This window comes from Vombatus ursinus, unplaced genomic scaffold, assembly GCF_900497805.2.
Source record: "Vombatus ursinus unplaced genomic scaffold, bare-nosed wombat genome assembly UNPS02014798.1, whole genome shotgun sequence".
NCBI classification, from domain to species: Eukaryota; Metazoa; Chordata; class Mammalia; order Diprotodontia; family Vombatidae; genus Vombatus; species Vombatus ursinus.
Window position 1 is genome coordinate 48,189,599 of NW_020954576.1, and position 14,150 is coordinate 48,203,748.

Consider the following 14,150-nt stretch of genomic DNA (forward strand, 5'->3'; position numbering starts at 1 on the left):
CACACACACACACACACACACACACACACACACACACACACACACACACACTGCCCTTTTTTCTATTCCCATTTCAGAAAATAAGGGACCAGCCTGGGGCCTTGGCTAGGTCAGGCCATTGGGTGGATGCACTCAGTCCTCAGGCAGAGGCCTAGGAAAGGAGGCCCTCCAAAAGAAGCACAATGGAAATAATGATAGATTTGGAGCCAGAAGACTTCCTTCAAATCCCAGTTCTGACACTTACAACCTTGTGTGACTTTAGGCAGATCTACGAGTATGAGTCTCAGTTTACTCATCTGTAAAATGAGAGACTTGGAGGAGATGGACCTTAAGGACCTTCCAGCTCTAAAGCTACAATTCTATGCTTATCTTCTCCCACTAATCTCTCATCCTCCAGAGACCTGGTTCTCAGAGATCTGTTATCTGTTGTCTCGCTTTCTGGGAATATTGACATTCCAAAGTAAGACTTTTCAAGACCTTCTAGCCTTTCTGACCCAAAAGAATGACTCCCACAGTGAAATTTCATGTACTGTGACACCTGATGGGGAAGACTTTTTTTTTCTTTTTTTTAGATTAAGGAGAGGGAGAAGGCTACTGGACACCATCAGTCTAGAGGGCCTCCCCATCTGACCAGCGCTGAGAGCTTTGTCCCTTCATCTTGGTTGGGGCCCTGTTTGTTTTCCAGGTAACCAAGGGCAAGAGCTCATTCTCACATTTTGACTTGGGGTGGCTGGGAAGAGATCCAGAATGTAAACCCTCCACTATTGCTGGAGATCCAGGGGGCCTCATGTCCCAGCAGGAAGCCCTGAAGCCACACATAATTTCCTTTCCAGCATGGGTCAGAGCTCTGGCTCTGTGTGTGTGTGTGTGTGTGTGTGTGTGTGTGTGTGTGTGTGTATGTGTTTAGTAAGCACCTTGCTCTATGCAAAATAATAGTGGACATTTATTTCTATGGTATGTTAAATTTTGTAAACTGTTTTGCAGATACCTCATTTGGCTTTTGCAGCCACTCTGAGGTAGGGAAAACGAGTGTTATTATTTCCATTTTTCAGATAAGGAGACTGAGGCTTTTGCAAGTCAAGTGACTTGCCCATTTTTATAAAGCTCCTGAGTAACTGAGGGAGGATCTATAAGTGGGTCTTTTTGGCTCCAAGACCAGTGCTCTATCTATACCACACTACCTCTAATATCTACTGATACCTACCCCCTGCCTCCAATTTTAGTCTGATTATATGCGCACACACAGGAGGCAGCTAGATGACTCAGCAGATAGAGTGGATTCCGGTTGGGCTTCCAGTTGGGCCTGGAATCAGGAACACCTGAGTTCAAATCTGGTCTCAGACATTTACTAGCTGTGTGACCCTGGGCAAGTCACTTAACCTCTGTTTGCCTTAATCCATTGGAGAAGGAAATGGCAAGCCACTAGAGTATCTTTACCAAGAAAACCTCATGGACAGGATAGTCCATGGGGTCATGAAGAGTCGGATGTGACTGAACAACAACAAACAGCAACATACATCCACACATACACATGTATACATGCATACATTGTAAGTTTAAGGGATCCAGTTCCCCACTGCAATAACGGCATAGACCTAGGTTCTGCTTCTGGCTCTGACTCTAAGTACATAGGCAATGCCCTACATCTTTAGGTCTCAATTTCCTCACTTGTTTATAATGAGGTGATTGGATGAGGTCATCCTCAAGGTCCTTTTCAGCTCTAAAATCCTGATTCCTATCTGTGAGCCATTCCCTTGAAGCTTTCTCCTTTCCACTGATCAGTTGATCCCAGGAGGCTGACCTAAGCTTACATTTTTGAAATGGAAGGTACCTGAGGTGTGTGTCCTGTCTGGTAGATTGTATGTTCCTGATTACATTGCAGGACAATTTTTTTTAAAATTAGTAGCAATAGCTAACATTTACATAGTGCCTTAGGGTTTGCAAAGAACTTTACAAATATTTTTTTATTTTATCCTCACAATAACCTTGAGACGCAGGTGCTGTTATTAACAACCTCATGTCACAGATGAGGAAACAGTCCTAGAAAGGTTGTCACTTGTCTGAGATCACACAACTAGTAAATGCCTGAGGTAGGATTTGAACTGAGGTTTTCCTGATTCTTAGTACAATGTTCTATTCACTGTGACATCACCTAGATGTCAGCTTATCCACCTTTTTTTGGGTGACAATATAGGTAGACCCCAATTTATGCAATGGATGGTCAAGAAAGGTTTTGGGTAAATGAATTTTTTGCCAATAAAATCACATTTTTCATTAGCTTACATTATCCCTTCAGATATCTTTTTGTTTAATTTCTGGCTTATCTCTAATGGACAGTCAGGGCCATGCTGGAGCCAGCTTCTACTGGCTCTTGATGGTTGATTGTTAAATTTTCAGTAGGATCATTTGCACCTCAGAAATTGGTGAATGCCACAAATCAGGGCTTGATTTGTTGTTTTGTTGATTGTTTAAATGTAAGAAAGTGATAGAGAATAATGTTAAGAATTCAGGCTAAACTTAAACGTGTGTTGTGGCACATTTTTCCTCCCAGTGAGCTCATTGGTAAACATTTATCAGCACAATCACTGAATACATCCCATGTAAGCTTGCCTTCAATTTCTCTATTTCCTCAGTCTCTTAGTAAAAAAACATTCAAGAGCACCAGAGGAACTGCTTTTGAAAAGGTTCTCTCTCTCTTTCCCTCTTATGACTCCGAATAAGATTTCCTTTCATAACTTGAATTTTCTTAAAGTGAAGCAGACCTGTAGGCAACTTCTGTTTCCTCTTCCATCAACAAAAATGTCTACTCTGACAATTCAGTGAGACCGGGGATGTTTCTCATGTTCCTTCACTCCCTCTCTGGGAAAGTCACCCCATGCCTCGTACTGACCCTATTTCCTTCGGGAGAGAGCTGAATCTACTGCTTCCTTCATAGACCAGTCCCCTAGACAGAGGGTTAGATGGTTTACAGGACTTCAGTCAAAGATTGGGATTAAGGAAATCTGGGTGAAATAGCACCAACTCATCCCCAAATTCGCTGTGTGATATGGGATAAGTCACTCAAGCTTTCTTGGTTTTAGTGTCCTAAAGGTATCAAGAGGGAAGATTCTTATCCATCAACACACCCCTCCCCACCCCCACCCTCACCCCCTACACCATCTGGAGGATAATATATTGCTCAGAAGTGGCTGTTAGGTGATGCAGCGGTTGGAGTGCCAGGACTGGAGTCAGGAAGATTCATCTTCCTGAGTTCAACTCTGGCCTCAGACACTTACTAGCTGTTTGACCTTGAGCAAATCTCTTAACCCTGTTTGCCTCAGTTTCCTCATCTGTAAAATGAGCTGGAGAAGGAAATGGCAAACTACTCCAGTATTTTTGCCAAGAAAGCCCCAAAGGGGGTCATGAAGAGTCAGACACAACTGAACAACAACAGCAAATGTTGTGTAGAAGAGACTTCATCATTACTAGACAGTCAACGTATCATAGGGGAAAGCACTGGACTTAAGGTTAGAGGACCTGAGTTTCAGTCATAACTCTACTACACAGTGCCTCTGTGGCCTTGAGTGAATCACTTCATGACCTTGGGCCTCAGTTTCTTCATCTGTAAAACAAGCAGGCTAGAAATGATCTAGCTCTGACACTCTGCTCAATGATTCAGGGATGTTCCTGAGTGGGTTCCAAGGAGGCTTCTTTAGCAAGAAGGCTACAAGAGGTGGGTAGCACAAGAAGAAAACAAGATGATCCCCTTGTTCTAGAGCAGTGATATCAGAAGGGGGAGCAGAACCCTGGCAACCAGAACAGATAATCTCAATGTCATAAGAGCCAGCACTTGACAAACTATTCTCTATCTCCATGAATTAAGAGGCAGAAGACCAACATTCTAGGCTCAGCTCTTTCACTAAGTCCTTATGTGACCTTGGACAAGTAACCTTTAAACATTCCTGGCTCATGTCAAAGTCATAGTACTCTCTGGGCCCTAATCTGAAAAAATTAGGAGGCTAAACTAGATAATTTATTTTTCTTTTAAATAAAATTATTGACAACTTTTGGTTTTACATCACCTCCATTTCCAAATGCGTCCCTCCCCCCCCCACTTCCCTACTCAGAGAGTCATTCTTTGTAATAATTGATAATAAAAAGAAAGGAGATATTGGGGTGGGGGAAGCAGTTCTGCAAAATTAATCAACATCAGAGTGCAGCTAAAAGAGAAATGAAGTTGAAAGGTTTGGGACCTGAGTTCAAACCCCACCTCTGACACTTACTACCTGTGTGAGCCTGGCAAGTCACTTTATCTCTAGAGGCCCATTTTCTCCTATGTAAACTGAAGGGGAGGATTACAAATCTCTTAAAGTCCCTTTTAGATCTCAATCTCTGATGCTGTGCCCCTGTGCCTTTACAGGATTGTGGTGAAGCAAGATATAATGAACCTGACTGTATAGGCATCATTCCATACACATAGACATCACCAATCCTGCTTGCCAATTCTGTAAAGGGAAGGATATGTTCCTCAGGGCCAATCTTGACTGTTACAATTAAATAACATTCTTTTTTGTTTTGTTTTGTTTGTTTTTATTCCTTCCATTTATAACAAAGTTGCCTGAATAATTGCTAAGGACCGTTCTGATTCTAATGCTGTTAGGATTCTATATAGACAGGTCAGAGTCTCTCTCCCTGCCCCACAACTGTCAACATAGCCCAACAGGGCTTATTACATGTAGACAGGTGGGAAGGAAGATTTTTATTTGCTAGGATGCCCCATCCTCGTCACGCCCCAGCCAAAGGTCAGTCTTTCTTAAGAGGAGAGACCCAAATAAAAGTTCTCTTAGTACTTGGGAGAGGTAAGAAAGGGTGCCACAGTTTATCCCAGTGGAACCTCCGGACATTGATTTTTCCCTCAAGGAGTCTTGCTTTTATTTGGGGCTGTCTGGAGGGAGGGGTGCAAGCTGGCACCTCCCTTCCACCTGTCCCTCAGGTGACACTCTCACCTTTACCAGCCTCCCATGGCACAGAACTAGGTAGTTCAACCCCTTCATTTTACAAGTCTCTTTAAAATTCACTTCTGGCCTCAGGTAGGTAGTTAAAAAAACCTAGATCCATCTGTAGAGAAGGGGAAAGTAGAGATGGTGACCTCATTCAGATTCCGCCTCCCCCTTCTATTCTCTAAACTGAAAACCACATCATCACCACCACCACCACTTCCATCCCCCCCCCCCCAGGTGAGGATGGGAGGGTGGGGAACTGGTTTTAACCACACTCTAGTGAGGTCAAGAAAATAAATAATCCAGAAGTCACCTTGGGAACTGCCAATATTTCAACTGGAAAGGAAAAAAAAATTTTGGGATAGCAGGGATAGGAGAGAGAGCCATGGAGGCTGGAAACAACTGGACCAGTTGGAGGGGAGAGCAGAAAGAAGCGTCAGAAGACAGGGGGCAATCACGGGTGAAGAGATGACGAGGGGTTGCAGAGAGGGGAAAGAGATGGAGGAGGAAAACAGTAATGAGAACCACGGAATGTCAGTACTGAAAAGGGCCTTAGAAAATCTAGTCCAAACCCCTCATTTTAAAAAAGTATCTGAGAGGCAAAGGGGTTTGCTTAAGGTCCCCAGATAGCAGCTGGTAAATCTAGGATTTGAACCCAGCTCTTCCGATTTCCAGACCAGGGCTCTTTTCCTCCGTGCTTAAGAAACTGAGAAGGGTAGGAGAGAGAATAAATAAATGGGGAGAGGGAGAGTCACGGAAGAAAAGAAGGGGAAGGGGAAGAGATGGAGGGAGGAGGAGGGCCTACCACTCACGTTTTCTTGAAGATGCCCCCCAGAGCGCTTCCCAGCAGGAGACAGAATTGCTGCGAGAAAAAAACCCAGGAGATCTGGGGCAGCGAGCTGTGAGTCTGGCAGCGCAGGTCGGACACCGTGGGGCCCAGGAAGCCGATGCAGAGGCCGAAGCTGAAGAAGACGCTCCAGTAGGTGAGCGTGGGCTGCAGGTTACGCCGGAACAAGCCCGAGATGTGGCCGTTGCAGCCCATGGCACTCTCCCCCGCCTGCCCCGGCCCGCCGGACTCCCAGGGCTGCCAGCTAAGAGCGCCGAGCGCCTGGGAGGAGGAGCCGGAGTAGCCAAGGGAGCCGGAGTTCGCCCCGCCCACGGGCCCCTCAGGGCCTGGGGCGGGGAGGAGGTGGGGGGTAGAATGCGGGTGGTGTGGGACTCTAGCTCGGGCTGTCCCTAACCCCCCATTCTGTCCCGTTTCTTCCTGGTGCGGGCAAATAGTCCCGCCCCGCACCCTCTCGGGAACCACGAACTGACAATGTCAGAACTGGAAAGGATTTTAGAAGTCCTCTAGTCCAACTCCCTCATTTTACAGATGGGGAAACTGAGGCCCAGAGACGTGAAGTAAGTTATCTAAGGTCACACAGCTCATTAGCGACAGAGGGCGAACTAGATGGCAAATCTCCTTACATCTCTCCAAATGTTGTATTTGTCTTTGGACCTATCGCATTGCCCTAGTAGAATGTAAGCTTCTTGAGGGCAGGGACTTTTTCATTTTTACCTTTACCGGCTCCTGGCACGGCGCTTTGCTAAGGAGGCACATAATAAGGGTTTGTTGAACAGAATGCAGGTTCAGCCCCAAGTGACCTCTTTATGCAGCGCTGGGGTTGAGAGGGTCCTTAGATGCCATACCGCAGCTGAGGAAACTGAGGTCCAAGTTGATGGGAGGGAGCTGGCTACGCATGGAGCTTGCTACGCATTCGTCGTCCAGGCAGGAGAGTCCAGAGGTCTCAAGTCTCCCAATTCTAGCCTTGAGTGAAGCAATCTTAAAATAAAGCAGAAGCATTTTAGGCCGCTGCCTCGTCCCGCGGGGCTGCTCACGGAGTTGAGAGGACTGCAGCTAGCTATAGGCTCTCTAGAATCAAGAGTCTAGAACAAACCCCATCCCGCTCCCCTCCCCGAGCTTCCTAGGGTCCGAAAGGGGACTGAACGCCCCTGGTCCCCTTTGCCACCCTCCTGGACTGGACAGGAATGCTGGGGAGAGGAGAAAGGACAAGGGCTTAAGACTCATTTTCTCTTTCCCATTCCCTTTCTCTAGCATGGAAAGCTGAGCAAAGTCACTAGACAGATACCATTGGGTGGGAAAGTGTCCACTTTTCCAAAAGGAAGGGGACTTGGTAAGATTTAAAGAGTGTTGAGTATAAATAAATAAATAAATGGATAACTAGATAAATAAATAAATAGTATTGAGTAGAAGAAAGCCCTGAACTTGTAGTTAGAAGTACTGGACTGTCATCTTGGCTCTAGTATTTACTATCTTTGTGACCTTGAAAGCTTCACTTAACTTTCCTGAAGCCTCAGTTTCTCCATCTTTAAAACGAGGTTAATAACACCTTCACTACCCACTAACCTACTACTACCCACTAACACTAACCTAACCCTACCCTACACTATCCACTGACCCTCACAAGATTGGTTTTGGAAATTCAACTTCTTTTTATTTAGGAGGGGGAGGGGGCCTCCTCCCACTTACATCCCACTTATAGGCAGATTAGATTAACAATAATGGTCCTCTCCTCAAGGGAGAAAACACAAATGGTAGCCTTTGCACTTTACAGAGGAGTCAGTTGAGTAAGGGGTTAAATCATTTGCCCCGGGACACTCGAGTTAGTTAGTGGCAGAGACTGGAGCCCAGGTCTTATGACTCATAGATTATTAGGACTCTGGGGGCATCTTGGAGGTCAGCCAGCTCAACCCCACTCCCGTTTCCAGATGGAAATGGGAGAGTAGAGGGGTCAAGTGACAAAGCCAGAGTCACACAGAGTTATTAGCAGACTCAGGTTCTGAGCCCAGGGTTTTCTGACCTTTGTTGGCTCTGTCCTATAATGCTCTGGACCTCTCCAACAGTATAGCAGCTCATTTGGAACACCATTATCATCATCACTGGTTAAGGATCTGCCTGCACACTGGTCTCTACAGACAGAGCCAGATGGGCAGATGAAGTATCTGACCTTGGACCACAAAGTCACATATGGATACCTCATGCAGTTTTACATAAATATCTACTTCAATCCAGTTGTAAAATTGACCTTCCTGAAGTACTGGTCTCATCATTCCTCACTACTCCCCCCCCCCCAATTCAATCAATTCCGGTGGTTCCCAGTTGCCCACAAAATCAAATGTAAAATCCTCTGTTTGGCATCCAAAGCCCTCCATAAGCTGGCCTCTTGCTACCATTCCAGTCTTCTTACATCTCACACCCCATCATGTCTGCTGTGATGCAGTGACCCTGGCCCTGTTTCAGTTCCTTAAACTCCATCTCTGAACTACAGGCATTTTTACTGGTTGTCCCCTAGGCCAGGGACACTCTCCCTACTCATCTCTGCCTCGGTTTTCCTGGCCTCCTTCCACTCTCATCTAAAATCTTATCTTCTGCAATTAGCTTTACCCCATTCCCATTCCTTCTTTTGATTGTCTCCAGTATATGGCGTACATATCTTTGTACATCTTTGCATGTTGTCTCTCACCGTTAGACTGTGAGTCCTTTGAGATCAAGCACTGTCTTTTACCTTTCTTTGTATCCTCAGAATTTAGCGCAGCACCTGGGATAGAGTAGGTGTTTAATAAATGTTTGTTGACTGATTGTTGATTGAAATACCACAAGAAAGGAAAGGCAGTGAGCTGTAGGATTTAGGGCTTGCCTTGGGGTCAAGTCCTGTCTCTGACACATAATAATTATGTGATGAAGGTCAAGTCATTTAGAATCTCAGTGACCCCAGGCAACTCTCTGATACTATAAATTACGGAGAAGTGACTGAGCTGAATCTGTGTGTGTGGGGGGGGGGACTTTCCACTCTGATATTTACCTACATGAAATCATAAGTCCAGCCTAATCTCATGAGGAACATGGAGAATAAATAGATCCTGTGATTATGGGTGTAAGCATGGCCAGTACTTGCCAGCACTGCTGATAGACTGGTCAGGTGCCCAAAACCACCTCTTTCACTCCCCTTCTCCCCTTTGTTCTCCCCCCAATACTTCCTCTGCACACCTGGAGATGGTGATAGTAGAGAAAAAATGTCATGGTAATAGGCGAACAAGGTGGAACTGTGGGTGACTGGCTCTTCCAGCATGCATGAAATTTGTTGAATTAAATAGAATTACATTGCCTGGGCTTTGGCAGGAATGGTGTAAATTAATGTCATCTGTTTCTAGGAGAACCTTGAGTAACCTTAATTCCTACGATTTCTTTCTTCCAAGGTCAATAAGATCATAGCATCAAGAACTGGAAGAGGCCTTAGAGATCACCTGGTCCAAATTTTGCAAAGCAGGAAACTGAGGCCCAGAGAGGTTGTGACTTGCCCAGGGTCACACAGCTAGTAAATAGAAAAGCCAGGATTTCAGCCCAGGTCCTCTGGCTCTAGTGCTATTTCCACATCATATTGTCATGGTTTATCATAGCTATTTCAGACTTCATTTCTGTCTGTAATCATCACTGGGAAGCTGGCAAAGGGTACAAATGATTCTGCAGTTTACAGATGGGGGTGGTAGAGGTTGAGATTCTCCCCATCCAGGGGTTAAATGACTTATTCAAGTTTGTTTACCATATCAGTGGTAAAGCTGGAAAGTAGACTTCTTTCTGCCCCTCAGCATGTACTACTTCCATAGAGTGAGTGAGAAAAACTAAATGGAACAAATTCTTGGAGCCTTACAAAGATGAAAATAGCCTCTGCCCTCAGGGAGCTCATAGTCTAGCAGGAAATAAAACATGGACAGATGGATACAGTGTCTAGGAGGAGGAGATGGGGGTGGTTAGAAATCATTCTGAGAGTTGGGGAATGGATGGCCTCAATCTGGGAAAACTTCCCAGAGGAGGTAGGATTTCTGTTGTGTTGGAAAGCAAAGACTGAATGGACAGAGGTCTTGGTTTCAGGCCGTGGGGTATCTGGGTAGGATAGTGGGAGAGTTGGAAATTCAAGCTGTTTCTTCCATCTTTCACTAAGACTTAGTGACTAAGCCCTGTCATTTAAATGTATCATTATCCTATCCTATCCTATCCTATCCTACTACATGTGTCTGTCATATCACCCTATTAGACAGTATCAGATAGGTATTAGACCTGTGAATTCATTGGTATAGGGAAAATTCCCTTGTAAGGAAACTTCCTCTGCCAATGTAGGTCAGTAACTTCTCAATTTATTGTTACGGAATATTACTTGGAAGTTAAATGATGTACCCAGAGTCACAAAGTAGGGTGTGGAAGAGGCAAGAACTCAAAAAATCTTCCTGGCTTCAAGGTTAACTCTCTATCCAGTATGTGATACTTCTCATATTATGTATTATACTATGTCATATCGCTTTGTATATAATATGACATAAGGCATTTATTTTATACACACACACACATATATATGTGTATATATATATATATATATATATATACATATATCTTTATACATAATACATACACATTAGTAAGAGATAGGATAGCTGTCCTCAACGTCAAGACCTGGCATTAAGACCTGCTTCTTCCACACACTGGATGTGTGACCTTTGGCATTTAAGGCTCTAAGATTATAAACTGCAGAGAAGGTACAGATCTAGGTTAGTAGAGGAAATTCCAGAAGAAGCTCCTTAGACTGATGAAATAAAAAAATTATATTAATGAACATATAGCGAGTCAAGTCAACAAGTGCCTCTGTGTGCCAGGCTAAGGTACAAAGACAAAACACACTCACACATATGCACACAAATATGCATATATATATATACATATACACATATATACATATGCATATGCATATCCATACCTATACATATTTGTGTACATATGTATTGTATCTATATATTATGTATTTTATATGTATATGTTTAGATAGGTAGATAGATAATCTCCTTTACATATACCTGTGTGTGGACACTTATCCCTTCCAGTCTTCCTCCAGTGACCTGGAGGTGACCTTGGGTTCTACAGGCTTTGCACTTTGCTTTTTTGTGCTTCACAGATATTGTGGGCGTTTTTTTGTTTGTTTGTTTTCTTGCCATCTTGGGGAGGGGGGAGGGGAGGGAAGGAGGGAGAAAAAAATTTGGAACTCAAAATCTTATAAAAGTGAGTATTGAAAACTTTCTTTATATGTAATTAGAAAAAAATAAAATACTATTAAAAAACAAACAACAAACTGAAGATGTGTGGCAAGGCTATTGGTGCCATTTTTCTGTTAGCATGTGCTCACATCGTGTCTCTGTCACATTCTCACACTATTTCAAATGTTTTCATTATTATCATATCTGTTATGGTGATCTGTGATCAGTGATCTTTGATGTTACTATTGCAATTGTTTTGGGGCACCACAAATGTGCCTATATGAGACAACAAACTTAATCAATATTGTGTGTATTCTGACTGCTCCACTGACCAGCCGTTCCCAGGTCTCTCTCCCTCTCTTCAGACCTCACTATATTAACTACAATATTAAATTAGGCCAATTAATAATCTTACAATGGTGTCTAAGTGTTCAAGTGAAAGGAAGAGTCAATCTAGGGGGCAAACTTCATTGTTGTCATATTTTAAGAAATTACCACAGCCACCCCAACCTGCAGCAATCACCACCTTGAGCAGTCAGCAGACATCAGTATTGAGGCAAGACCCTCCACCAGAAAAAAGCATTATGACTCATTGAAGGCTCAGATGTTGGTTAACATTTTTTTTTTTAGCAATAAAGTATTTTAAATTAAGGTACGTACGTTGGTGTTTTAGACATAATATTATTGCACACTTAATGGACTACAGTATAGTATAAACATAATTTTTATATGCACTGAGAAACCAAAAAATTCATGTGACTTGCTTTATTGCAATGTTCACTTTATTACAGTGGTCTGGAACCAAACCCACAATCTCTTCAATGTATGTTCATTCAAAGTTATGCCAGCAGAGCATAAGCTCTGGCAGGTCCTCCCAGCTAGAAGACTTTGAGTGAAGAAGGACATCTTACCTTATGCCAGCATCTTCTTTTACAATGCTAACATTCCCCAAGTGTAGAGCAGGTCTATAATCTCTGCTTCCAGGGAGGCTGAGGTTGGTAGATTTCTTGAGATCAGGTGTTCTAAGCTGCAGTTTTTGTTGTTAAGTCATATTTCAGTTATGTCTGACTCCTCATGACCCCATTTGGGGTTATCGTGGCAAAGATACTGAAATGGTTTGTTGCTTCCTTCTCCAGTTCATTTTACAGATTAGGAAACTGAGACAAATAAGGTTAAGTGACTTGCCCAGGGTCACATAGCTAGAAAGTGTCTGAGGCTGTATTTGAACTCAGGAAGATGAGTCTTCCTGAATCCAGGCCTGGCGCTCTATCTGCTGTGCCACTTTGCTGCCCTCTGAGCTGCAGTAAAGTTAAACCAATTTGATGTCCTGAACTGTCTGGCATCCAGGTGCCAGATACATGGAGCCCCCAGGAGAGAAGGGAGGTCACCTGGCTGCCTGAGGAGGGATGAACTAGCCCAGGTCTGGAATGGAGCAGGTCAGAACTCGATCAGTACTGAGATCAAGCCGCTGTGCCTCCAACTTGGGTGAGATAGGGAGACCCAATCTCAAAAAATAAAACAAAAGAAATAAAATAGATATAAATGTTCCCCACCCCCTATCTTCCACACATGCAGCAGTGCCCAATCATGAATGCCTTGGTGAAGTTAGCTTAGCCAATATTTTCCAACTTGCAAGTTAGGGGCTGAGGACATATCTTGATGGTGGGGACGTTGCAAAGTAGAGGAAGCCCCCTGAGCTTTTGGGAAGGGAACCCTGTTGTGGAAGGTAGGGCACTGACAAATTGGATCTCGTGACTTTTCTGAGAACTAGCCTTTGGGAGTGGTCCAGGTGCTCTGGGGGCTGTTGGCTTTTTTGAAATTGGCCCCAGGTAGAAGCAAAGAAAAAAGTTAACCACATGAGGCCAACATAAGACAATCTACATCCTGCAGACACCCTGAAGGGGAATGAGGGTGAATAAAGGGAAGTCCACATGGGCTATAGTTAGCCTTATTCTCTGTCCAGAGAGTAGCTGTGTGCTATTAGTGCTGGAATTTGAACTGCACTTTGGATCAGAAGCCCTCTGTTACAGTCTTGCAATGCAATGTAACTTCTCTGAGGGTCAGTTTCCTTAATTGTAAAATGAGGATAAAAGTACTTGCACCCACTTCTGAGGTTACTGTGAGGCCCAAATGAGACAGTGGTATAAAGGGCTTAATAAACTGTGGTGCCATATACAATTATGAACTCTTTTTTGTTAAGAAGCTGGTAGGTGATGGATAGAGTGCTGATCCTGGAGTCCGGAAAACCTGAGCTCAAATAGAGCCTGCAAGACCCTGGGCAAGTTACTTAACATCTGTCTTTCTCGGTTTCCTCCTCTGTGAAGCGGGGATAATAATAGCACCTGCTTCCCAGGGTTGTTGTGAGGATCAAATGGGACACTAGTTATAAAGTACTTTGCAAACCTTAAAGTGCTATATAAATGCTGGTTATCAAAATTAAGCAATGGGAAGTGCTTAATGGAAACATACATTTGGGGGAGAGGGGGTCACAGGATCTGGGTTCAAATCTTGGCTTTTACTTTCTCCTCTGGAAAATAGCAAAATCAGCCTCACAGGATTGTGAAGATAAAGTGAGATCCTGTTTTGTAAAACTTTAAATTGCTTTGTCAAACTTGAAGCCCTATAAGTGGGAGTATGTGAACATGATGTGGCATAAAGGAGGAGTGACCCCTAGCCTTTTTTTTGAGGCAGCTGGGTGGTACAGTGGATAGAGCACTGGGCTTAGTGTTAGGAAGACCTGAGTTCATTTCCTCATCTTTAAAATGGGGATAATAAGAGCACCTGCCTCACAGAGTTGTAAGGATCAAATGAAATAACGTGCAATTAACTTTGCATACCTTAAAAATTATATAAATTCTAGCTATTATTAGGGAATACCTCAAGGTAGTATTTGATTAGAAAGGGAGGAGAACTGGTCATGTAGTGAGACTGAGGGGTAATAACAGATGGGCAGCTTGAGCACTGTCCTGGTACTCATGGAATGTTAAAAGTATCTACAGGAGGGTCTGCAACATATTGGATACATGAACAAGAACTGCTAGGACAAGAAGTCAAGGGAAGTTGACCTGCACCCATGCAGGGTATAAT

At 43.8% G+C, this 14,150-nt stretch overlaps 1 protein-coding gene across 2 annotated transcripts in view; it reads right to left on the reverse strand.

The window, feature by feature from the left end:
• The window catches only part of MFSD4A (major facilitator superfamily domain containing 4A), a 61,993-nt gene extending 55,935 nt beyond the window's left edge, over positions 1-6,058 (reverse strand). For both annotated transcript variants that reach the window (XR_003569897.1, XM_027871002.1), the window contains exon 1: positions 5,792-6,058. Coding sequence is in view for 1 of the 2 variants with exons in the window: in XM_027871002.1 (XP_027726803.1) it covers positions 5,792-6,021 (230 nt within the window). In the remaining variant the exon portion in view is untranslated. The remainder of the gene's footprint in view (positions 1-5,791) is intronic.
• Between the last annotated feature and the right edge of the window lie 8,092 nt (positions 6,059-14,150).